The 23,725-nt window shown below is 54.2% G+C and overlaps 1 protein-coding gene across 2 annotated transcripts in view; it reads left to right on the top strand.

Annotated features, from left to right (window-relative positions):
• DBT (dihydrolipoamide branched chain transacylase E2) overlaps positions 1–23,725 on the top strand; it is a 57,629-nt gene that overhangs the window by 13,098 nt on the left and 20,806 nt on the right. For both annotated transcript variants that reach the window (XM_076064081.1, XM_076064082.1), the window contains exons 2-4: positions 15,511–15,716; positions 17,761–18,007; positions 22,525–22,691. In XM_076064081.1, the coding sequence (XP_075920196.1) occupies positions 15,705–15,716; positions 17,761–18,007; positions 22,525–22,691 (426 nt within the window). In that variant the 5' untranslated portion in view covers positions 15,511–15,704. The remainder of the gene's footprint in view (positions 1–15,510; positions 15,717–17,760; positions 18,008–22,524; positions 22,692–23,725) is intronic.

Below are 23,725 nucleotides of genomic sequence, written 5' to 3'. Positions count from 1 at the left end.
GGTGGTGGTGGTGGTCTAGGCAAGGCTGGTCACCCTGTTAGTGGTGGTGGTGGTGGTCTAGGCAAGGCTGGTCACCCTGTTAGTGGTGGTGGTGGTGGTGGTGGTCTAGGCAAGGCTGGTCACACTGTTAGTGGTGGTGGTGGTCTAGGCAAGGCTGGTCACACTGTGAGTGGTGGTGGTGGTCTAGGCAAGGCTGGTCACACTGTTAGTGGTGGTGGTGGTCTAGGCAAGGCTGGTCACACTGTTAGTGGTGGTGGTGGTGGTCTAGGCAAGGCTGGTCACACTGTTAGTGGTGGTGGTGGTGGTCTAGGCAAGGCTGGTCACACTGTTAGTGGTGGTGGTGGTGGTCTAGGCAAGGCTGGTCACACTGTTAGTGGTGGTAGTGGTGGTCTAGGCAAGGCTGGTCACACTGTTAGTGGTGGTGGTAGTGGTCTAGGCAAGGCTGGTCACACTGTTAGTGGTGGTGGTGGTGGTGGTCTAGGCAAGGCTGGTCACACTGTTAGTGGTGGTAGTGGTGGTCTAGGCAAGGCTGGTCACACTGTTAGTGGTGGTGGTGGTGGTCTAGGCAAGGCTGGTCACACTGTTAGTGGTGGTGGTGGTGGTCTAGGCAAGGCTGGTCACACTGTTAGTGGTGGTGGTGGTGGTGGTCTAGACAAGGCTGGTCACACTGTTAGTGGTGGTGGTGGTGGTCTAGGCAAGGCTGGTCACACTGTTACTGGTGGTGGTGGTGGTCTAGGCAAGGCTGGTCACACTGTTAGTGGTGGTGGTGGTGGTCTAGGCAAGGCTGGTCACACTGTTAGTGGTGGTGGTGGTGGTCTAGGCAAGGCTGGTCACACTGTTAGTGGTGGTGGTAGTGGTGGTCTAGGCAAGGCTGGTCACACTGTTAGTGGTGGTGGTCTAGGCAAGGCTGGTCACACTGTTAGTGGTGGTGGTAGTGGTCTAGGCAAGGCTGGTCACACTGTTAGTGGTGGTGGTGGTGGTCTAGGCAAGGCTGGTCACACTGTTAGTGGTGGTGGTAGTGGTCTAGGCAAGGCTGGTCACACTGTTAGTGGTGGTGGTGGTGGTGGTCTAGGCAAGGCTGGTCACACTGTTAGTGGTGGTGGTAGTGGTCTAGGCAAGGCTGGTCACACTGTTAGTGGTGGTGGTAGTGGTCTAGGCAAGGCTGGTCACACTGTTAGTGGTGGTGGTGGTGGTCTAGACAAGGCTGGTCACACTGTTAGTGGTGGTGGTAGTGGTCTAGGCAAGGCTGGTCACACTGTTAGTGGTGGTGGTGGTGGTGGTCTAGGCAAGGCTGGTCACACTGGTAGTGGTGGTGGTAGTGGTCTAGGCAAGGCTGGTCACACTGTTAGTGGTGGTGGTGGTGGTCTAGGCAAGGCTGGTCACACTGTTAGTGGTGGTGGTGGTGGTCTAGGCAAGGCTGGTCACACTGTTAGTGGTGGTGGTAGTGGTCTAGGCAAGGCTGGTCACACTGTTAGTGGTGGTGGTGGTGGTCTAGGCAAGGCTGGTCACACTGTTAGTGGTGGTGGTGGTGGTCTAGGCAAGGCTGGTCACACTGTTAGTGGTGGTGGTGGTGGTGGTCTAGGCAAGGCTGGTCACACTGTTAGTGGTGGTGGTAGTGGTCTAGGCAAGGCTGGTCACACTGTTAGTGGTGGTGGTAGTGGTCTAGGCAAGGCTGGTCACACTGTTAGTGGTGGTGGTGGTCTAGGCAAGGCTGGTCACACTGTTAGTGGTGGTGGTAGTGGTCTAGGCAAGGCTGGTCACACTGTTAGTGGTGGTAGTGGTCTAGGCAAGGCTGGTCACACTGTTAGTGGTGGTGGTGGTGGTCTAGGCAAGGCTGGTCACACTGTTAGTGGTGGTAGTGGTGGTCTAGACAAGGCTGGTCACACTGTTAGTGGTGGTGGTAGTGGTCTAGGCAAGGCTGGTCACACTGTTAGTGGTGGTGGTGGTGGTGGTCTAGGCAAGGCTGGTCACACTGTTAGTGGTGGTGGTGGTGGTCTAGGCAAGGCTGGTCACACTGTTAGTGGTGGTAGTAGTGGTCTAGGCAAGGCTGGTCACACTGTTAGTGGTGGTGGTCTAGGCAAGGCTGGTCACACTGTTAGTGGTGGTGGTGGTGGTCTAGGCAAGGCTGGTCACACTGTTAGTGGTGGTGGTGGTGGTCTAGGCAAGGCTGGTCACACTGTTAGTGGTGGTGGTGGTGGTCTAGGCAAGGCTGGTCACCATGTTAGTGGTGGTGGTGGTAGTGGTCTAGGCAAGGCTGGTCACACTGTTAGTGGTGGTGGTGGTGGTCTAGGCAAGGCTGGTCACACTGTTAGTGGTGGTGGTGGTGGTCTAGGCAAGGCTGGTCACACTGTTAGTGGTGGTGGTGGTGGTGGTGGTCTAGACAAGGCTGGTCACACTGTGAGTGGTGGTGGTCTAGGCAAGGCTGGTCACACTGTTAGTGGTGGTGGTGGTGGTGGTCTAGGCAAGGCTGGTCACACTGTTAGTGGTGGTGGTAGTGGTCTAGACAAGGCTGGTCACACTGTTAGTGGTGGTGGTGGTGGTCTAGGCAAGGCTGGTCACACTGTTAGTGGTGGTGGTGGTGGTCTAGGCAAGGCTGGTCACACTGTTAGTGGTGGTGGTAGTGGTCTAGGCAAGGCTGGTCACACTGTTAGTGGTGGTGGTGGTGGTCTAGGCAAGGCTGGTCACACTGTTAGTGGTGGTGGTAGTGGTCTAGGCAAGGCTGGTCACACTGTTAGTGGTGGTGGTGGTGGTCTAGGCAAGGCTGGTCACACTGTTAGTGGTGGTGGTGGTGGTCTAGGCAAGGCTGGTCACACTGTTAGTGGTGGTGGTGGTGGTCTAGGCAAGGCTGGTCACACTGTTAGTGGTGGTGGTAGTGGTCTAGGCAAGGCTGGTCACACTGTTAGTGGTGGTGGTCTAGGCAAGGCTGGTCACACTGTTAGTGGTGGTGGTGGTGGTCTAGGCAAGGCTGGTCACACTGTTAGTGGTGGTGGTAGTGGTCTAGGCAAGGCTGGTCACACTGTTAGTGGTGGTGGTGGTGGTGGTCTAGGCAAGGCTGGTCACACTGTTAGTGGTGGTGGTAGTGGTCTAGGCAAGGCTGGTCACACTGTTAGTGGTGGTGGTGGTGGTCTAGGCAAGGCTGGTCACACTGTTAGTGGTGGTGGTGGTGGTGGTCTAGGCAAGGCTGGTCACACTGTTAGTGGTGGTGGTAGTGGTCTAGGCAAGGCTGGTCACACTGTTAGTGGTGGTGGTGGTGGTCTAGGCAAGGCTGGTCACACTGTTAGTGGTGGTGGTGGTGGTCTAGGCAAGGCTGGTCACACTGTTAGTGGTGGTGGTGGTGGTCTAGGCAAGGCTGGTCACACTGTTAGTGGTGGTGGTAGTGGTCTAGGCAAGGCTGGTCACACTGTTAGTGGTGGTGGTGGTGGTCTAGGCAAGGCTGGTCACACTGTTAGTGGTGGTGGTGGTGGTCTAGGCAAGGCTGGTCACACTGTTAGTGGTGGTAGTGGTGGTCTAGGCAAGGCTGGTCACACTGTTAGTGGTGGTGGTGGTGGTCTAGGCAAGGCTGGTCACACTGTTAGTGGTGGTGGTGGTAGTGGTCTAGGCAAGGCTGGTCACACTGTTAGTGGTGGTGGTGGTAGTGGTCTAGGCAAGGCTGGTCACACTGTTAGTGGTGGTGGTAGTGGTCTAGACAAGGCTGGTCACACTGTTAGTGGTGGTGCTAGTGGTCTAGGCAAGGCTGGTCACACTGTTAGTGGTGGTGGTGGTGGTCTAGGCAAGGCTGGTCACCCTGTTAGTGGTGGTGGTGGTGGTCTAGACAAGGCTGGTCACACTGTTAGTGGTAGTGGTCTAGGCAAGGCTGGTCACACTGTTAGTGGTGGTGGTGGTGGTGGTCTAGGCAAGGCTGGTCACACTGTTAGTGGTGGTGGTGGTGGTCTAGGCAAGGCTGGTCACACTGTTAGTGGTGGTGGTGGTGGTCTAGGCAAGGCTGGTCACACTGTTAGTGGTGGTGGTGGTGGTCTAGGCAAGGCTGGTCACACTGTTAGTGGTGGTGGTAGTGGTCTAGGCAAGGCTGGTCACACTGTTAGTGGTGGTGGTGGTAGTGGTCTAGGCAAGGCTGGTCACACTGTTAGTGGTGGTGGTGTTAGTGGTCTAGGCAAGGCTGGTCACACTGTTAGTGGTGGTGGTGGTGGTGGTCTAGGCAAGGCTGGTCACACTGTTAGTGGTGGTGGTGGTGGTCTAGGCAAGGCTGGTCACACTGTTAGTGGTGGTGGTAGTGGTCTAGGCAAGGCTGGTCACACTGTTAGTGGTGGTGGTGGTGGTCTAGGCAAGGCTGGTCACACTGTTAGCGGTGGTGGTAGTGGTCTAGGCAAGGCTGGTCACACTGTTAGCGGTGGTGGTAGTGGTCTAGGCAAGGCTGGTCACACTGTTAGTGGTGGTGGTGGTGGTCTAGGCAAGGCTGGTCACACTGTTAGTGGTGGTGGTCTAGGCAAGGCTGGTCACACTGTTAGTGGTGGTGGTGGTGGTCTAGGCAAGGCTGGTCACACTGTTAGTGGTGGTGGTGGTAGTGGTCTAGGCAAGGCTGGTCACACTGTTAGTGGTGGTGGTGGTGGTCTAGGCAAGGCTGGTCACATTGTTAGTGGTGGTGGTAGTGGTCTAGACAAGGCTGGTCACACTGTTAGTGGTGGTGGTAGTGGTCTAGGCAAGGCTGGTCACACTGTTAGTGGTGGTGGTAGTGGTCTAGGCAAGGCTGGTCACACTGTTAGTGGTGGTGGTGGTGGTCTAGGCAAGGCTGGTCACACTGTTAGTGGTGGTGGTGGTGGTCTAGGCAAGGCTGGTCACACTGTTAGTGGTGGTGGTGGTGGTCTAGGCAAGGCTGGTCACACTGTTAGTGGTGGTGGTGGTGGTGGTGGTCTAGGCAAGGCTGGTCACACTGTTAGTGGTGGTGGTAGTGGTCTAGGCAAGGCTGGTCACACTGTTAGTGGTGGTGGTAGTGGTCTAGGCAAGGCTGGTCACACTGTTAGTGGTGGTGGTAGTGGTCTAGGCAAGGCTGGTCACACTGTTAGTGGTGGTGGTAGTGGTCTAGGCAAGGCTGGTCACACTGTTAGTGGTGGTGGTGGTGGTCTAGGCAAGGCTGGTCACACTGTTAGTGGTGGTGGTGGTCTAGGCAAGGCTGGTCACACTGTTAGTGGTGGTGGTGGTGGTCTAGGCAAGGCTGGTCACACTGTTAGTGGTGGTGGTGGTGGTCTAGGCAAGGCTGGTCACACTGCTAGTGGTGGTGGTAGTGGTCTAGGCAAGGCTGGTCACACTGTTAGTGGTGGTGGTGGTCTAGGCAAGGCTGGTCACACTGTTAGTGGTGGTGGTAGTGGTCTAGGCAAGGCTGGTCACACTGTTAGTGGTGGTGGTAGTGGTCTAGGCAAGGCTGGTCACACTGTTAGTGGTGGTGGTGGTGGTCTAGGCAAGGCTGGTCACACTGTTAGTGGTGGTGGTGGTCTAGGCAAGGCTGGTCACACTGTTAGTGGTGGTGGTAGTGGTCTAGGCAAGGCTGGTCACACTGTTAGTAGTGGTAGTGGTCTAGACAAGGCTGGTCACACTGTTAGTGGTGGTGGTGGTCTAGGCAAGGCTGGTCACACTGTTAGTGGTGGTGGTGGTGGTCTAGGCAAGGCTGGTCACACTGTTAGTGGTGGTGGTGGTAGTGGTCTAGGCAAGGCTGGTCACACTGTTAGTGGTGGTGGTAGTGGTCTAGGCAAGGCTGGTCACACTGTTAGTGGTGGTGGTGGTGGTCTAGGCAAGGCTGGTCACACTGTTAGTGGTGGTGGTGGTGGTCTAGGCAAGGCTGGTCACACTGTTAGTGGTGGTGGTGGTCTAGGCAAGGCTGGTCACACTGTTAGTGGTGGTGGTGGTCTAGGCAAGGCTGGTCACACTGTTAGTGGTGGTGGTGGTGGTCTAGGCAAGGCTGGTCACACTGTTAGTGGTGGTGGTAGTGGTCTAGGCAAGGCTGGTCACACTGTTAGTGGTGGTGGTAGTGGTCTAGGCAAGGCTGGTCACACTGTTAGTGGTGGTGGTGGTGGTCTAGACAAGGCTGGTCACACTGTTAGTGGTGGTGGTAGTGGTCTAGGCAAGGCTGGTCACCCTGTTAGTGGTGGTGGTGGTCTAGGCAAGGCTGGTCACACTGTTAGTGGTGGTGGTAGTGGTCTAGGCAAGGCTGGTCACACTGTTAGTGGTGGTGGTAGTGGTCTAGGCAAGGCTGGTCACACTGTTAGTGGTGGTGGTGGTGGTCTAGGCAAGGCTGGTCACACTGTTAGTGGTGGTGGTGGTAGTGGTCTAGGCAAGGCTGGTCACACTGTTAGTGGTGGTGGTGGTGGTCTAGGCAAGGCTGGTCACCCTGTTAGTGGTGGTGGTGGTGGTGGTGGTCTAGGCAAGGCTGGTCACACTGTTAGTGGTGGTGGTGGTCTAGGCAAGGCTGGTCACACTGTGAGTGGTGGTGGTGGTCTAGGCAAGGCTGGTCACACTGTTAGTGGTGGTGGTGGTCTAGGCAAGGCTGGTCACACTGTTAGTGGTGGTGGTGGTGGTCTAGGCAAGGCTGGTCACACTGTTAGTGGTGGTGGTGGTGGTCTAGGCAAGGCTGGTCACACTGTTAGTGGTGGTGGTGGTGGTCTAGGCAAGGCTGGTCACACTGTTAGTGGTGGTGGTGGTCTAGGCAAGGCTGGTCACACTGTTAGTGGTGGTGGTGGTGGTCTAGGCAAGGCTGGTCACACTGTTAGTGGTGGTGGTGGTGGTCTAGGCAAGGCTGGTCACACTGTTAGTGGTGGTGGTAGTGGTGGTCTAGGCAAGGCTGGTCACACTGTTAGTGGTGGTGGTCTAGGCAAGGCTGGTCACACTGTTAGTGGTGGTGGTAGTGGTCTAGGCAAGGCTGGTCACACTGTTAGTGGTGGTGGTGGTGGTCTAGGCAAGGCTGGTCACACTGTTAGTGGTGGTGGTAGTGGTCTAGGCAAGGCTGGTCACACTGTTAGTGGTGGTGGTGGTGGTGGTCTAGGCAAGGCTGGTCACACTGTTAGTGGTGGTGGTAGTGGTCTAGGCAAGGCTGGTCACACTGTTAGTGGTGGTGGTAGTGGTCTAGGCAAGGCTGGTCACACTGTTAGTGGTGGTGGTGGTGGTCTAGACAAGGCTGGTCACACTGTTAGCGGTGGTGGTGGTGGTGGTCTAGGCAAGGCTGGTCACACTGGTAGTGGTGGTGGTAGTGGTCTAGGCAAGGCTGGTCACACTGTTAGTGGTGGTGGTGGTGGTCTAGGCAAGGCTGGTCACACTGTTAGTGGTGGTGGTGGTGGTCTAGGCAAGGCTGGTCACACTGTTAGTGGTGGTGGTAGTGGTCTAGGCAAGGCTGGTCACACTGTTAGTGGTGGTGGTGGTGGTCTAGGCAAGGCTGGTCACACTGTTAGTGGTGGTGGTGGTGGTCTAGGCAAGGCTGGTCACACTGTTAGTGGTGGTGGTAGTGGTCTAGGCAAGGCTGGTCACACTGTTAGTGGTGGTGGTGGTCTAGGCAAGGCTGGTCACACTGTTAGTGGTGGTGGTAGTGGTCTAGGCAAGGCTGGTCACACTGTTAGTGGTGGTGGTGGTGGTCTAGGCAAGGCTGGTCACACTGTTAGTGGTGGTAGTGGTGGTCTAGACAAGGCTGGTCACACTGTTAGTGGTGGTGGTAGTGGTCTAGGCAAGGCTGGTCACACTGTTAGTGGTGGTGGTGGTGGTCTAGGCAAGGCTGGTCACACTGTTAGTGGTGGTGGTGGTGGTCTAGGCAAGGCTGGTCACACTGTTAGTGGTGGTAGTGGTCTAGGCAAGGCTGGTCACACTGTTAGTGGTGGTGGTGGTGGTCTAGGCAAGGCTGGTCACACTGTTAGTGGTGGTGGTGGTGGTCTAGGCAAGGCTGGTCACACTGTTAGTGGTGGTGGTAGTGGTCTAGGCAAGGCTGGTCACCATGTTAGTGGTGGTGGTAGTGGTCTAGGCAAGGCTGGTCACACTGTTAGTGGTGGTGGTGGTGGTCTAGACAAGGCTGGTCACACTGTTAGTGGTGGTGGTAGTGGTCTAGGCAAGGCTGGTCACACTGTGAGTGGTGGTGGTAGTGGTCTAGGCAAGGCTGGTCACACTGTTAGTGGTGGTGGTGGTGGTCTAGGCAAGGCTGGTCACACTGTTAGTGGTGGTGGTGGTGGTGGTCTAGGCAAGGCTGGTCACACTGTTAGTGGTGGTGGTGGTGGTCTAGGCAAGGCTGGTCACACTGTTAGTGGTGGTGGTAGTGGTCTAGGCAAGGCTGGTCACACTGTTAGTGGTGGTGGTGGTGGTCTAGGCAAGGCTGGTCACACTGTTAGTGGTGGTGGTGGTGGTGGTCTAGGCAAGGCTGGTCACACTGTTAGTGGTGGTGGTAGTGGTCTAGGCAAGGCTGGTCACACTGTTAGTGGTGGTGGTGGTGGTCTAGGCAAGGCTGGTCACACTGTTAGTGGTGGTGGTGGTGGTGGTCTAGGCAAGGCTGGTCACACTGTTAGTGGTGGTGGTAGTGGTCTAGGCAAGGCTGGTCACACTGTGAGTGGTGGTGGTAGTGGTCTAGGCAAGGCTGGTCACACTGTTAGTGGTGGTGGTGGTCTAGGCAAGGCTGGTCACACTGTTAGTGGTGGTGGTGGTGGTCTAGGCAAGGCTGGTCACACTGTTAGTGGTGGTGGTGGTGGTCTAGGCAAGGCTGGTCACACTGTTAGTGGTGGTGGTGGTCTAGGCAAGGCTGGTCACACTGTTAGTGGTGGTGGTGGTGGTCTAGGCAAGGCTGGTCACACTGTTAGTGGTGGTGGTGGTCTAGGCAAGGCTGGTCACACTGTTAGTGGTGGTGGTGGTAGTGGTCTAGGCAAGGCTGGTCACACTGTTAGTGGTGGTGGTGGTCTAGGCAAGGCTGGTCACACTGTTAGTGGTGGTGGTGGTGGTCTAGGCAAGGCTGGTCACACTGTTAGTGGTGGTGGTGGTGGTCTAGGCAAGGCTGGTCACACTGTTAGTGGTGGTGGTGGTGGTCTAGGCAAGGCTGGTCACACTGTTAGTGGTGGTGGTGGTAGTGGTCTAGGCAAGGCTGGTCACACTGTTAGTGGTGGTGGTGGTGGTCTAGGCAAGGCTGGTCACACTGTTAGTGGTGGTGGTGGTGGTGGTCTAGGCAAGGCTGGTCACACTGTTAGTGGTGGTGGTAGTGGTCTAGGCAAGGCTGGTCACCCTGTTAGTGGTGGTGGTGGTGGTCTAGACAAGGCTGGTCACACTGTTAGTGGTGGTGGTGGTGGTCTAGGCAAGGCTGGTCACACTGTTAGTGGTGGTGGTAGTGGTCTAGGCAAGGCTGGTCACACTGTTAGTGGTGGTGGTGGTGGTGGTCTAGACAAGGCTGGTCACACTGTTAGTGGTGGTGGTGGTGGTCTAGGCAAGGCTGGTCACCCTGTTAGTGGTGGTGGTAGTGGTCTAGGCAAGGCTGGTCACACTGTTAGTGGTGGTGGTAGTGGTCTAGGCAAGGCTGGTCACACTGTTAGTGGTGGTGGTAGTGGTCTAGGCAAGGCTGGTCACACTGTTAGTGGTGGTGGTAGTGGTCTAGGCAAGGCTGGTCACACTGTTAGTGGTGGTGGTGGTCTAGGCAAGGCTGGTCACACTGTTAGTGGTGGTGGTGGTGGTCTAGGCAAGGCTGGTCACACTGTTAGTGGTGGTGGTAGTGGTCTAGGCAAGGCTGGTCACACTGTTAGTGGTGGTGGTAGTGGTCTAGGCAAGGCTGGTCACACTGTTAGTGGTGGTGGTGGTGGTCTAGGCAAGGCTGGTCACACTGTTAGTGGTGGTGGTAGTGGTCTAGGCAAGGCTGGTCACACTGTTAGTGGTGGTGGTAGTGGTCTAGGCAAGGCTGGTCACACTGTTAGTGGTGGTGGTGGTAGTGGTCTAGGCAAGGCTGGTCACACTGTTAGTGGTGGTGGTGGTGGTCTAGGCAAGGCTGGTCACACTGTTAGTGGTGGTGGTAGTGGTCTAGGCAAGGCTGGTCACACTGTGAGTGGTGGTGGTGGTCTAGGCAAGGCTGGTCACACTGTTAGTGGTGGTGGTGGTGGTCTAGGCAAGGCTGGTCACACTGTTAGTGGTGGTGGTGGTGGTCTAGACAAGGCTGGTCACACTGTTAGTGGTGGTGGTAGTGGTCTAGGCAAGGCTGGTCACACTGTTAGTGGTGGTGGTAGTGGTCTAGGCAAGGCTGGTCACACTGTTAGTGGTGGTGTTAGTGGTCTAGGCAAGGCTGGTCACACTGTTAGTGGTGGTGGTGGTAGTGGTCTAGGCAAGGCTGGTCACACTGTTAGTGGTGGTGGTGGTGGTCTAGGCAAGGCTGGTCACACTGTTAGTGGTGGTGGTGGTGGTCTAGGCAAGGCTGGTCACACTGTTAGTGGTGGTGGTAGTGGTCTAGGCAAGGCTGGTCACCATGTTAGTGGTGGTGGTGGTGGTCTAGGCAAGGCTGGTCACACTGTTAGTGGTGGTGGTGGTGGTCTAGGCAAGGCTGGTCACACTGTTAGTGGTGGTGGTGGTGGTCTAGGCAAGGCTGGTCACACTGTTAGTGGTGGTGGTGGTGGTGGTCTAGGCAAGGCTGGTCACACTGTTAGTGGTGGTGGTAGTGGTCTAGGCAAGGCTGGTCACACTGTTAGTGGTGGTGGTAGTGGTCTAGGCAAGGCTGGTCACACTGTTAGTGGTAGTGGTCTAGGCAAGGCTGGTCACACTGTTAGTGGTGGTGGTAGTGGTCTAGGCAAGGCTGGTCACACTGTTAGTGGTGGTGGTAGTGGTCTAGGCAAGGCTGGTCACACTGTTAGTGGTGGTGGTGGTCTAGGCAAGGCTGGTCACACTGTTAGTGGTGGTGGTAGTGGTCTAGGCAAGGCTGGTCACACTGTTAGTGGTGGTGGTGGTGGTCTAGGCAAGGCTGGTCACACTGTTAGTGGTGGTGGTGGTGGTGGTCTAGGCAAGGCTGGTCACACTGTTAGTGGTGGTGGTGGTCTAGGCAAGGCTGGTCACACTGTTAGTGGTGGTGGTAGTGGTCTAGGCAAGGCTGGTCACACTGTTAGTGGTGGTGGTGGTGGTCTAGGCAAGGCTGGTCACACTGTTAGTGGTGGTGGTAGTGGTCTAGGCAAGGCTGGTCACACTGTTAGTGGTGGTGGTGGTGGTCTAGGCAAGGCTGGTCACACTGTTAGTGGTGGTGGTGGTGGTCTAGGCAAGGCTGGTCACACTGTTAGTGGTGGTGGTGGTGGTCTAGGCAAGGCTGGTCACACTGTTAGTGGTGGTGGTGGTGGTCTAGACAAGGCTGGTCACACTGTTAGTGGTGGTGGTGGTGGTCTAGGCAAGGCTGGTCACACTGTTAGTGGTGGTGGTAGTGGTCTAGGCAAGGCTGGTCACACTGTTAGTGGTGGTGGTGGTGGTCTAGGCAAGGCTGGTCACACTGTTAGTGGTGGTGGTCTAGGCAAGGCTGGTCACACTGTTAGTGGTGGTGGTAGTGGTCTAGGCAAGGCTGGTCACACTTTTAGTGGTGGTGGTCTAGGCAAGGCTGGTCACGCTGTTAGTGGTGGTGGTGGTAGTGGTCTAGACAAGGCTGGTCACACTGTTAGTGGTGGTGGTGGTGGTGGTCTAGGCAAGGCTGGTCACACTGTTAGTGGTGGTGGTGGTGGTCTAGGCAAGGCTGGTCACACTGTTAGTGGTGGTGGTGGTGGTCTAGGCAAGGCTGGTCACACTGTTAGTGGTGGTGGTCTAGGCAAGGCTGGTCACACTGTTAGTGGTGGTGGTGGTGGTGGTCTAGGCAAGGCTGGTCACACTGTGAGTGGTGGTGGTGGTCTAGGCAAGGCTGGTCACACTGTTAGTGGTGGTGGTAGTGGTCTAGGCAAGGCTGGTCACACTGTTAGTGGTGGTGTTAGTGGTCTAGACAAGGCTGGTCACACTGTTAGTGGTGGTGGTAGTGGTCTAGGCAAGGCTGGTCACACTGTTAGTGGTGGTGGTGGTGGTCTAGGCAAGGCTGGTCACACTGTTAGTGGTGGTGGTGGTGGTCTAGGCAAGGCTGGTCACACTGTTAGTGGTGGTGGTAGTGGTCTAGGCAAGGCTGGTCACACTGTTAGTGGTGGTGGTGGTGGTCTAGGCAAGGCTGGTCACACTGTTAGTGGTGGTGGTGGTGGTCTAGGCAAGGCTGGTCACACTGTTAGTGGTGGTGGTGGTGGTCTAGGCAAGGCTGGTCACACTGTTAGTGGTGGTGGTAGTGGTCTAGGCAAGGCTGGTCACACTGTTAGTGGTGGTGGTGGTGGTCTAGGCAAGGCTGGTCACACTGTTAGTGGTGGTAGTGGTCTAGGCAAGGCTGGTCACGCTGTTAGTGGTGGTGGTGGTGGTCTAGACAAGGCTGGTCACACTGTTAGTGGTGGTGGTGGTGGTCTAGGCAAGGCTGGTCACACTGTTAGTGGTGGTGGTGGTCTAGGCAAGGCTGGTCACACTGTTAGTGGTGGTGGTGGTGGTCTAGGCAAGGCTGGTCACACTGTTAGTGGTGGTGGTAGTGGTCTAGGCAAGGCTGGTCACACTGTTAGTGGTGGTGGTCTAGGCAAGGCTGGTCACCCTGTTAGTGGTGGTGGTGGTAGTGGTCTAGGCAAGGCTGGTCACACTGTTAGTGGTGGTGGTGGTAGTGGTCTAGGCAAGGCTGGTCACACTGTTAGTGGTGGTGGTGGTGGTCTAGGCAAGGCTGGTCACACTGTTAGTGGTGGTGGTGGTGGTCTAGGCAAGGCTGGTCACACTGTTAGTGGTGGTGGTAGTGGTCTAGGCAAGGCTGGTCACACTGTTAGTGGTGGTGGTGGTGGTCTAGGCAAGGCTGGTCACACTGTTAGTGGTGGTGGTAGTGGTCTAGGCAAGGCTGGTCACACTGTTAGTGGTGGTGGTGGTCTAGGCAAGGCTGGTCACACTGTTAGTGGTGGTGGTAGTGGTCTAGGCAAGGCTGGTCACACTGTTAGTGGTGGGGGTAGTGGTCTAGGCAAGGCTGGTCACACTGTTAGTGGTGGTGGTGGTGGTCTAGGCAAGGCTGGTCACACTGTTAGTGGTGGTGGTAGTGGTCTAGGCAAGGCTGGTCACACTGTTAGTGGTGGTGGTGGTGGTCTAGGCAAGGCTGGTCACACTGTTAGTGGTGGTGGTAGTGGTCTAGGCAAGGCTGGTCACACTGTTAGTGGTGGTGGTGGTGGTCTAGGCAAGGCTGGTCACACTGTTAGTGGTGGTGGTAGTGGTCTAGGCAAGGCTGGTCACACTGTTAGTGGTGGTGGTAGTGGTCTAGGCAAGGCTGGTCACACTGTTAGTGGTGGTGGTGGTCTAGGCAAGGCTGGTCACACTGTTAGTGGTGGTGGTGGTGGTCTAGGCAAGGCTGGTCACACTGTTAGTGGTGGTGGTGGTGGTCTAGGCAAGGCTGGTCACACTGTTAGTGGTGGTGGTGGTGGTCTAGGCAAGGCTGGTCACACTGTTAGTGGTGGTGGTCTAGGCAAGGCTGGTCACACTGTTAGTGGTGGTGGTAGTGGTCTAGGCAAGGCTGGTCACACTGTTAGTGGTGGTGGTGGTGGTCTAGGCAAGGCTGGTCACACTGTTAGTGGTGGTGGTGGTGGTCTAGGCAAGGCTGGTCACACTGTTAGTGGTGGTGGTGGTGGTGGTCTAGGCAAGGCTGGTCACACTGTTAGTGGTGGTGGTGGTGGTCTAGGCAAGGCTGGTCACACTGTTAGTGGTGGTGGTAGTGGTGGTCTAGGCAAGGCTGGTCACACTGTTAGTGGTGGTGGTAGTGGTCTAGGCAAGGCTGGTCACACTGTTAGTGGTGGTCTAGGCAAGGCTGGTCACACTGTTAGTGGTGGTGGTGGTGGTCTAGGCAAGGCTGGTCACACTGTTAGTGGTGGTGGTGGTGGTGGTCTAGGCAAGGCTGGTCACACTGTTAGTGGTGGTGGTGGTGGTCTAGGCAAGGCTGGTCACACTGTTAGTGGTGGTGGTGGTGGTCTAGGCAAGGCTGGTCACACTGTTAGTGGTGGTGGTAGTGGTCTAGGCAAGGCTGGTCACACTGTTAGTGGTGGTGGTGGTGGTCTAGGCAAGGCTGGTCACACTGTTAGTGGTGGTGGTGGTCTAGGCAAGGCTGGTCACACTGTTAGTGGTGGTGGTAGTGGTCTAGGCAAGGCTGGTCACACTGTTAGTGGTGGTGGTGGTGGTCTAGGCAAGGCTGGTCACACTGTTAGTGGTGGTGGTAGTGGTCTAGGCAAGGCTGGTCACACTGTTAGTGGTGGTGGTAGTGGTCTAGGCAAGGCTGGTCACACTGTTAGTGGTGGTGGTGGTGGTCTAGGCAAGGCTGGGGTGTGGTCACCCTACACTGTGAGTGGTGGTTGTAGTACTAGTTAGTGTAGTAAGTGTGATAGTTAGTGTACTAGTTAATGTACTAGTTAGTGTACTAATTAGTGTGGTAGTTAGTGTACCAGTGTACTAGTTAGTGTACTAGTTAGTGTAGAAGTGTACTAGTTTGTGTACTAGTCAGTGTACCAGTGTACTAGTTAGTGTAGTAGTGTACTAGTTAGTGTAGTAGTTAGTGTAGTAGTGTACTAGTAAGTGTACGAGTTAGTGTACTAGTTAGTGTACTAGTGTACTGGTTATTGTACTTGTGTATTAGTTAGTGTACTAGTTAGAGTAGTAGTTAGTGTACTACTGTACTAGTTAGTGTACTAGTTAGTGTACTAGTGTACTAGTTAGTGTACTAGTTAGTGTACCAGTGTACTAGTTAGTGTAGTAGTTAGTGTACTAGTGTACTAGTTAGTGTAGTAGTTAGTGTACTAGTTAGTGTAGTAGTTAGTGTACTAATGTACTAGTTAGTGTAGTAGTTAGTGTACTAGTGTACTAGTAAGTGTACTAGTTAGTGTACTAGTTAGCTTACTCGTTAGTGTAGTAGTTAGTGTACCAGTGTCCTCATTAGTGTAGTAGTTAGTGTACTAGTTAGTGTACTAGTTGGATTACTGGTGTACTAGTTAGTGTACTAGTGTACTAGTTAGTGTGCTAGTTAGTGTAGTAGTGTGGTAGTTAGTGTACTAGTTAGTGTACCAGTGTACTAGTTAGTGTACTAGTTAGTGTACTAGTGCACTAGTTAGTCTACTAGTTAGTGTACTAGTTAGCGTACTAGTTAGTGTACGAGTGTACTAGTTAGTGTACTAGTTAGTGTACTAGTTTTTGTACTAGTTAGTGTACTAGTTAGTGTACTAGTGTACTAGTTAGTGTACTAGTTAGTGTGCTAGTCAGTGTGCTAGTTAGTGTACTAGTTAGTGTACTGGTTAGTGTACTAGTTAGTGTACTAGTTGGTGTACTAGTTAGTGTACGAGTGTACTAGTTGGTGTACTAGTTAGTGTACGAGTGTACGAGTAAGTGTACTAGTTAGTGTACTAGTTAGTGTACTAGTCAGTGTACTAGTTAGTGTACTAGTTAGTGTGCTAGTTAACTCTCTACACCCATTGTGGTTCACAGATCAATTGGAGGACGTGGTGGATGACCGTGGTGGTGCCGGTGGTGGTGATGGTGGTGGTGGCGGCGTTGGTGGTGGTGGTGAGGGTGGTGGTGAGGGTGGTGGTGGTGGTGAGGGTGGTGGTGGTGGTGAGGGTGGTGGTGACGCCGGCAAGCGTACCAGAGCCCTCGCTACACCGGCTGTGCGGAGGATCGCCATGGAGAATAATGTAACTACCCCTTAACTACCCCTTAACTACCCCTTAGCTACCCCTTAACTACCCCTTAACTACCCCTTAGCTACCCCTTAACCACCCCTTAACTACCCCTTAACTACCCCTTAGCTACCCCTTAGCTACCCCTTAACTACGCCTTAACCACCCCTTAACTACCCCTTAACTACCCCTTAACTACCCCTTAGCTACCCCTTAGCTACCCCTTAGCTACCCCTTAACTACCCCTTAACTACCCCTTAACTACCCCTTAACTACCCCTTAGCTACCCCTTAGCTACCCCTTAACTACCCCTTAACTACCCCTTAACTACCCCTTAACTACCCCTTAGCTACCCCTTAACCACCCCTTAACTACCCCTTAACTACCCCTTAACTACCCCTTAACTACCCCTTAACCACCCCTTAACCACCCCTTATCCACCCCTTAACCCCCCCCCCCCCCTTAACTACCCCTTAACTGCCCCTTAACTACCCCTTAACTACCCCTTAACTACCCCTTAACCACCCCTTAACTACCCCTTGACTACCCCTTGACTGCCCCTTAACTACCCCTTAACCACCCCTTAACCACCCCTTAACCACCCCTTAACCACCCCTTAACCACCCCTTAGCTACCCCTTAGCTACCCCTTAACTACCCCTTAACTACCCCTTAACTACCCCTTAACTACCCCTTAACTACCCCTTAACTACCCCTTAACTACCCCTTAACTGCCCCTTAACTACCCCTTAGCTACCCCTTAACTACCCCTTAGCTACCCCTTAACTACCCCTTAACAACCCCTTAACAACCCCTTAACTACGCCTTAACTGCCCCTTAACTACCCCTTAACTACGCCTTAACTGCCCCTTAACTACCCCTTAACTACGCCTTAACTGCCCCTTAACTACCCCTTAGCTACCCCTTAACTACCCCTTAACTACCCCTTAACCACCCCTTAACTACCCCTTAACTACCCCTTGACTGCCCCTTAACTACCCCTTAACCACCCCTTAACTACCCCTTAGCTACCCCTTAGCTACCCCTTAGCTACCCCTTAACTGCCCCTTAACTACCCCTTAACCACCCCTTAACTACCCCTTAACTACCCCTTAACCACCCCTTAACTACCCCTTAACTACCCCTTGACTGCCCCTTAACTACCCCTTAACTACCCCTTAGCCACCCCTTAACTACCCCTTAACTACCCCTTAACTACCCCTTAACCACCCCTTAACTACCCCTTAACTACCCCTTGACTGCCCCTTAACTACCCCTTAACCACCCCTTAACTACCCATTAACTACCCATTAACTACCCCTTAGCTACCCCTTAGCTACCCCTTAACTACCCCTTAACAACCCGTTAACTGCCCCTTAACTACCCCTTAACTACGCCTTAACCACCCCTTAACCACCCCTTAACTACCCCTTAGCTACCCCTTAACTACCCCTTAACTACCCTTTAACAACCCCTTAACAACCCCTTAACTACCCCTTAGCTACCCCTTAACTGCCCATTAACTACCCCTTAACCACCCCTTAACTACCCCTTAACTACCCCTTAACCACCCCTTAGCTACCCCTTAACTACCCCTTAACTGCCCCTTAACTACCCCTTAACTACCCCTCAACTACCCCTCAACTACGCCTTAACCACCCCTTAACTACCCCTTAACTACCCCTTATCCACCCCTTAACTACCCCTTATCCACCCCTTAACCCCCCCCCCCCCTTAACTACCCCTTAACTACCCCTTAACTGCCCGTGTCTCTCTCTCTCCCCGTGTCTCTCTCACCCCGTGTCTCTCTCTCCCCGTGTCTCCCCGTGTCTCTCTCCCCGTGTCTCCCCGTGTCTCTCTCCCCGTGTCTCCCCGTGTCTCTCTCCCCGTGTCTCTCTCTCACCGTGTCTCTCTCTCCCCGTGTCTCTCTCTCCCCGTGTCTCTCTCTCCCCGTGTCTCCCCGTGTCTCTCTCTCTCCCCGTGTCTCTCTCACACCCCGTGTCTCTCTCTCCCCGTGTCTCTCTCTCTCACCCCGTGTCTCTCTCCACCTTCCCCTCCAGGTGGATCTCGGTGAGGTTCGTGGATCTGGCCGTGATGGGCGAGTTCTCAAAGAAGACATCTTGCACTATCTCTCTCAACAGACGGGAGCCATGATCCCACCATCACCACCATCACCATCATCACCACCATCACCATCATCATCACCACCACCAGCATCACCAGCACCACCACCAGCACCACCATCGTCACCACCACCACGACCTCTGGTGCGAAGATTTACAGAGGACCGCACTGTTATTATCAAGGGTGAGTGGTGTCTCTGTGTGTGTCTCTGTGTGTGTCTGTGTGTCTCTGTGTGTGTCTCTGTGTCTCTCTGTGTGTCTCTCTGTGTCTCTGTGTGTCTCTGTGTGTCTCTGTGTGTCTCTGTGAGTCTCTGTGTGTCTCTGTGTGTTTGTGTCTCTGTGTGTGTCTCTGTGTGTCTCTGTGTCTCTGTGTGTCTCTGTCTGTGTGTCTCTCTGTGTCTCTGTCTGTCTCTCTGTGTCTCTGTGTGTCTGTGTCTCTCTGTGTCTCTCTGTGTGTCTCTGTGTGTCTCTGTGTGTCTCTCTCTGTCTCTCTGTGTCTCTCCGTGTGTCTCTGTGTGTCTCTGTCTGTGTGTCTCTCTGTGTCTCTCTCTGTCTCTCTGTCTCTCTGTGTCTCTCTCTCTGTCTGTCTCTCTGTGTCTCTCTGTGTGTCTCTGTGTGTCTCTGTCTGTCTCTGTCTGTCTCTGTCTGTGTCTCTCTCTGTCTCTCTGTGTCTCTCTCTGTCTCTGTCTGTCTCTGTGTCTCTCTGTGTCTCTCTCTCTCTCTCTGTGTCTGTCTCTCTGTGTATGTCTCTGTGTCTCTCTCTGTGTCTGTCTCTGTCTGTGTCTCTGTGTCTCTGTGTCTCTGTCTGTGTCTCTCTGTGTCTCTCTCTGTGTCTCTCTGTCTCTCTCTGTGTCTGTCTCTGTGTCTCTCTGTGTCTCTCTGTGTCTCTGTCTCTGTGTCTGTCTGTCTCTCTCTCTGTCTCTCTGTCTGTCTCTCTCTGTCTCTCTCTGTCTTTCTGTCTCTGTGTCTCTCTGTGTCTCTCTGCATCTCTCTGTGTCTCTCTCTGTCTCTCTCTCTCTCTGTGTCTCTGTCTGTTTCTGTCTGTGTCTCTCGCTCTGTGTCTCTCTCTCTGTCTGTCTCTCTGTGTGTCTCTGTCTGCATCTCTCTGTGTCTCTCTGTGTCTCTGTGTCTCTCTCTGTCTCTGTGTCTCTCTCTCTGTGTCTCTGTCTGTCTCTCTCTGTGTGTGTGTCTGTGTCTATGTGTGTGTGTCTATGTGTGAGTGTGTTTATGTGTGTGTGTCTATGTGTGTGTGTCTATGTTTGAGTATCTATGTGTGAGTGTGTGTGTCTATGTGTGTCTGTGTGTGTATGTGTGTCTGTGTGTATCTGTGTGTCTGTGTGTGTGTGTCTATGTGTGTCTATGTGTGTGTGTCTATGTTTGAGTATCTATGTGTGAGTGTGTGTGTCTATGTGTGTCTGTGTGTGCCTGTGTATGTGTCTGTGTGTGTGTCTGTGTGTGTCTGTGTGTGTCTATGTGCATGTCTATGTGTGTGTGTCTATCTTGGTCTATGTGTCTGTGTGTGTGTCTGTGTCTGTGTGTGTGTCACTGTGTGTGTGTCTGTGTCTGTGTGTGTGTCTATGTGTGTCTGTGTGTGTGTGTCTATGTCTGTGTGTCTGTGTGTGTGTCTGTATGTGTGTCTATGTGTCTGTGTGTGTGTCACTGTGTCTGTGTGTCACTGTGTCTGTGTGTCACTGTGTGTGTGTGTCTGTGTGTATCTATGTGTCTGTGTGTCTGTGTGCCTCAAATATTGGATGAAGTCACCCCCTGTGAGTGGCTGGCTGAGGTGCCATCTGCTGAGGAAGTATTGAAGGCGATCCGGAGTCTGAGACCAGGAAAGGCAGCGGGCAGAGATGATCTCCCAAGCGAAATGCTGAGGGAGGGTGGCGTTTGTGCACAGACTGCCCTATATGACATCATAACAACAGTCTGGACCACTGGACGGGTTCCGCAGGATTGGAAGGATGCCCTGGTGGTCCCCCTCTTTAAGAAGGGGGACCGCACAGACTGTAACAACTACAGGGGCATCTCACTCCTCAGTGTGCCGGGAAAGGTCCTGGCAAGGATTATTCAGCATCGCCTTGCCAGGCACGCTGAGGAGAGGCTTGCGGAGCCCCAATGCGGTTTCAGGAAAGGGCGGTCCTGCACAGATGCCATATTTTCTGTCCGTCTGCTACAGCAGAGGTGTAGGGAATTCCAACAAGACCTACATCTCTGCTTTATTGACCTGGTCAAGGCCTATGATACCATCAGTAGGCCTGGGCTCTGGGTCGTTCTTCGTGCTTTTGGAGTACCTGACCCTCTGCTCACGATCATTAAGGACCTTCATGATGGTGAGCGGGCCCGGGTAAAACTACGTGGCCGGGAGTCAGAGCCATTCCCTGTACACCTTGGGGTGCGACAGGGATGTCCTCTGGCTCCCACATTATTTAACATCTATTTTGACCACGTAGTTCGTGAAGCCTTCAATAGCTGTACCGGGGGAATCTCCATATGGTACAGATATAATGGGAGGCTAATCGATGCCCGGGTGCGGTCAAGGGATGGCTCCCTATTGCTCAACCACGTTATGTATGCTGATGACTTGGTAATAGCTGCTCAGTCAGAGGAGGAGTTGGAGACGCTGCTGCTGAGACTGGAGCGTGCCACTAAGAGGTGGGGCCTTACCATCAGCCCCACCAAAACTAAGCACCTGCCTGGGTATTTTGTACCATCGGACACTCCACCCCCACAACTCCCAATCGGTGATGGGGCAGTTGTGGAGAGAGTGGAGAGTTTCCCATACCTGGGCAGTGTGCTTATGACTGGCTCCAGTTTAACAGCAGAGGTCTCACTCCGAATCAGTCGAGCGGCAATATCTTTTCATCGGTTGCGTAACGCTGTGTGGAAGCTACCTGGTCTGTCGCTCCGCACTAAGCTTCAGGTCTTCTCGGCCACGGTCATTCCCTCCCTTCTCTACGCTTGCGAAACGTGGACCCCCCTAATGGAACATCTTCGCCGGTTAGAAACATTTAGGCTGACCTGCCTACGATCCATCCTGGGTTTAACCAGACTGGATTGTGTGAGGAGCTCACAAATCCTTGAAAGATCTGGGCAGGGTCCCATCGGTGAGCTCCTCCGGCAGGCAAGGCTGCGATGGCTGGGTCATGTAGCCCGCATGCCCAGCCACCGCATGCCGAAACAGCTTTTGTTTGGCCGGATTGAGGGGGCTAAGCGGGCGCGGCACGGGCTAGAGAAGAGATGGAGTGATGTGGTACAGGAGGACGTGGAGCTGAGTGGACTTGCCGATGACCGGTACCAGCGGTGTCAAGATCGGCCTCTGTGGAGGAGGCTCGTGAAGGATGCTACTGGGCAGTTGGAGGCAGTCGCCCTCCAACAACAACGGAGGGCGGAGGAGCGACGCTCACAACAGCGAGCGGAGCGCCGGGTGGCTAAAGCACAGCAGGTTGGCACAGTAGGGGGCACAGGTGGTGCATCAGCCAGTCATCTCAGTCAGTCGACCCGTGGCACCTGGGTCTGCCCCGTGACCTCCTGCCAGCGGGCGTTCGACACTTCACGTGGCCTCAAGGTGCACATAGCCTGGCACAAGCGTCGTGGTGACGTCACCGCCACTTAGTGGCGAATGGCGGTTGTTGTTGTTGTATGTGTGTCTGTGTGTATCTGTGTGTCTGTGTGTGTGTGTCTATGTGTGTCTATGTGTGTGTGTCTATGTTTGAGTATCTATGTGTGAGTGTGTGTGTCTATGTGTGTCTGTGTGTGCCTGTGTATGTGTCTGTGTGTGCCTGTGTATGTGTCTGTGTGTGTGTGTCTGTGTGTGTGTGTGTCTGTGTGTGTGTGTCTGTGTGTGTCTATGTGCATGTCTATGTGTGTGTGTCTATCTTGGTCTATGTGTCTGTGTGTGTGTCTGTGTCTGTGTGTGTGTGTCTGTGTCACTGTGTGTGTGTCTATGTGTGTCTGTGTGTGTGTGTCTATGTCTGTGTGTATCTATGTGTCTGTGTGTCTGTGTGTGTCTATGTGTGTCTATGTGTCTGTGTGTGTGTCTATGTGTCTGTGTGTGTGTGTCTGTGTGTCTATGTGTGTGTGTGTGTGTGTCTGTCTGTGTGTGTGTGTCTGTGTGTGTATCTATGTCTGTGTGTGTGTGTTTGTGTGTGTGTCTGTGTGTGTCTGTGTGTGTGTCTGTGTGTGTGTCTGTGTGTGTGTCTGTGTGTGTCTGTGTGTGTCTGTGTGTGTGTCTGTGTGTGTGTCTGTGTGTGTGTCTGTGTGTGTGTGTGTATGTGTGTGTGTGTCTGTGTGTCACTGTGTCTGTGTGTCTATGTGTCTGTGTGTGTGTGTGTCACTGTGTGTGTGTATCTGTGTGTGTATCTATGTGTGTCTATGTGTGTCTGTGTGTCTTTGTCTTTGTCTATGTTTATCTTTGTGTGTGTATCTATGTCTGTGTGTCTGTGTGTGTCTGTGTGTGTCTGTGTGTGTATCTGTGTGTGTATCTATGTGTGTCTATGTGTGTCTGTGTGTCTATGTGTGTGTGTCTATGTTTATCTACGTGTGTGTATCTATGTGTGTGTGTCTGTGTGTGTCTGTGTGTGTATCTGTGTGTGTCTGTGTGTGTGTCTGTGTGTGTGTCACTGTGTGTGTGTCTGTGTGTCTGTGTGTGTCTGTGTGTGTGTGTCTATGTCTATGTGTGTGTCTGTGTGTGTCTGTGTGTAGGCGTCCAGAAGGTGATGTCCAGGACGATGTCCGCGTCTCTGTCCGTGCCGCACTTTGGCTACAGTGACGAAGTGAACTTAAGTCGCCTCGTGTCTCTGAGGCGCAGACTCCAAGAGCAAGCGGAGACACGGGGGGTGAAGCTTTCTTATATGCCTTTCTTTCTTAAGGTGAGACACACGGGGAGAGACGGGGAGAGAGACACGGGGAGAGAGACACGGGGAGAGAGAGACACGGGGAGAGACACGGGGAGAGACACGGGGAGAGAGAGACACGGGGAGAGAGACACGGGGAGAGAGAGACACGGGGAGAGAGAGACACGGGGAGAGACACGGGGAGAGACACGGGGAGAGAGAGACACGGGGAGAGAGACACGGGGGGAGAGAGACACGGGGGAGACACGGGGAGAGAGAGAGACACGGGGAGAGAGAGACACGGGGAGAGAGAGACACTGGGAGAGAGACACGGGGAGAGAGAGACATGGGGAGAGAGAGACACGGGGAGAGACACGGGGAGAGACACGGGGAGAGACACGGGGAGGGAGAGAGACACGGGGAGAGAGACACGGGGAGAGAGAGACACGGGGAGAGAGAGACACGGGGAGAGACACGGGGAGAGACACGGGGAGAGAGAGACACGGGGAGAGAGACACGGGGGGAGAGAGACACGGGGGAGACACGGGGAGAGAGAGAGACACGGGGAGAGAGAGACACGGGGAGAGAGAGACACTGGGAGAGAGACACGGGGAGAGAGAGACATGGGGAGAGAGAGACACGGGGAGAGACACGGGGAGAGACACGGGGAGAGACACGGGGAGAGAGAGAGACACGGGGAGAGAGAGAGACACGGGGAGAGAGAGACACGGGGAGAGAGAGACACGGGGAGAGAGAGAGACACGGGGAGAGAGAGACACGGGGAGAGAGAGACACGGGGAGAGAGAGACACGGGGAGAGAGACACGGGGAGAGAGAGACACGGGGAGAGAGAGACACGGGGAGAGAGAGACACGGGGAGAGAGACACGGGGAGAGAGAGAGACACGGGGAGAGACACGGGGAGAGAGAGAGACACGGGGAGAGACACGGGGAGAGAGAGACACGGGGAGAGAGACACGGGGGGAGAGAGACACGGGGGAGACACGGGGAGAGAGAGACACGGGGAGAGAGAGAGACACGGGGAGAGAGAGAGACAAGGGGAGAGAGAGAC

Source organism: Petromyzon marinus, unplaced genomic scaffold, assembly GCF_048934315.1.
Source record: "Petromyzon marinus isolate PM22_M1 ecotype Great Lakes invasive population unplaced genomic scaffold, UKy_Petmar_22M1.pri1.0 PM_Scaffold_303, whole genome shotgun sequence".
Lineage (NCBI taxonomy): Eukaryota > Metazoa > Chordata > Hyperoartia > Petromyzontiformes > Petromyzontidae > Petromyzon > Petromyzon marinus.
The sequence above is the reverse complement of the archived record's forward strand: the minus strand, read 5'-3'. Positions and strand labels throughout refer to the sequence as shown.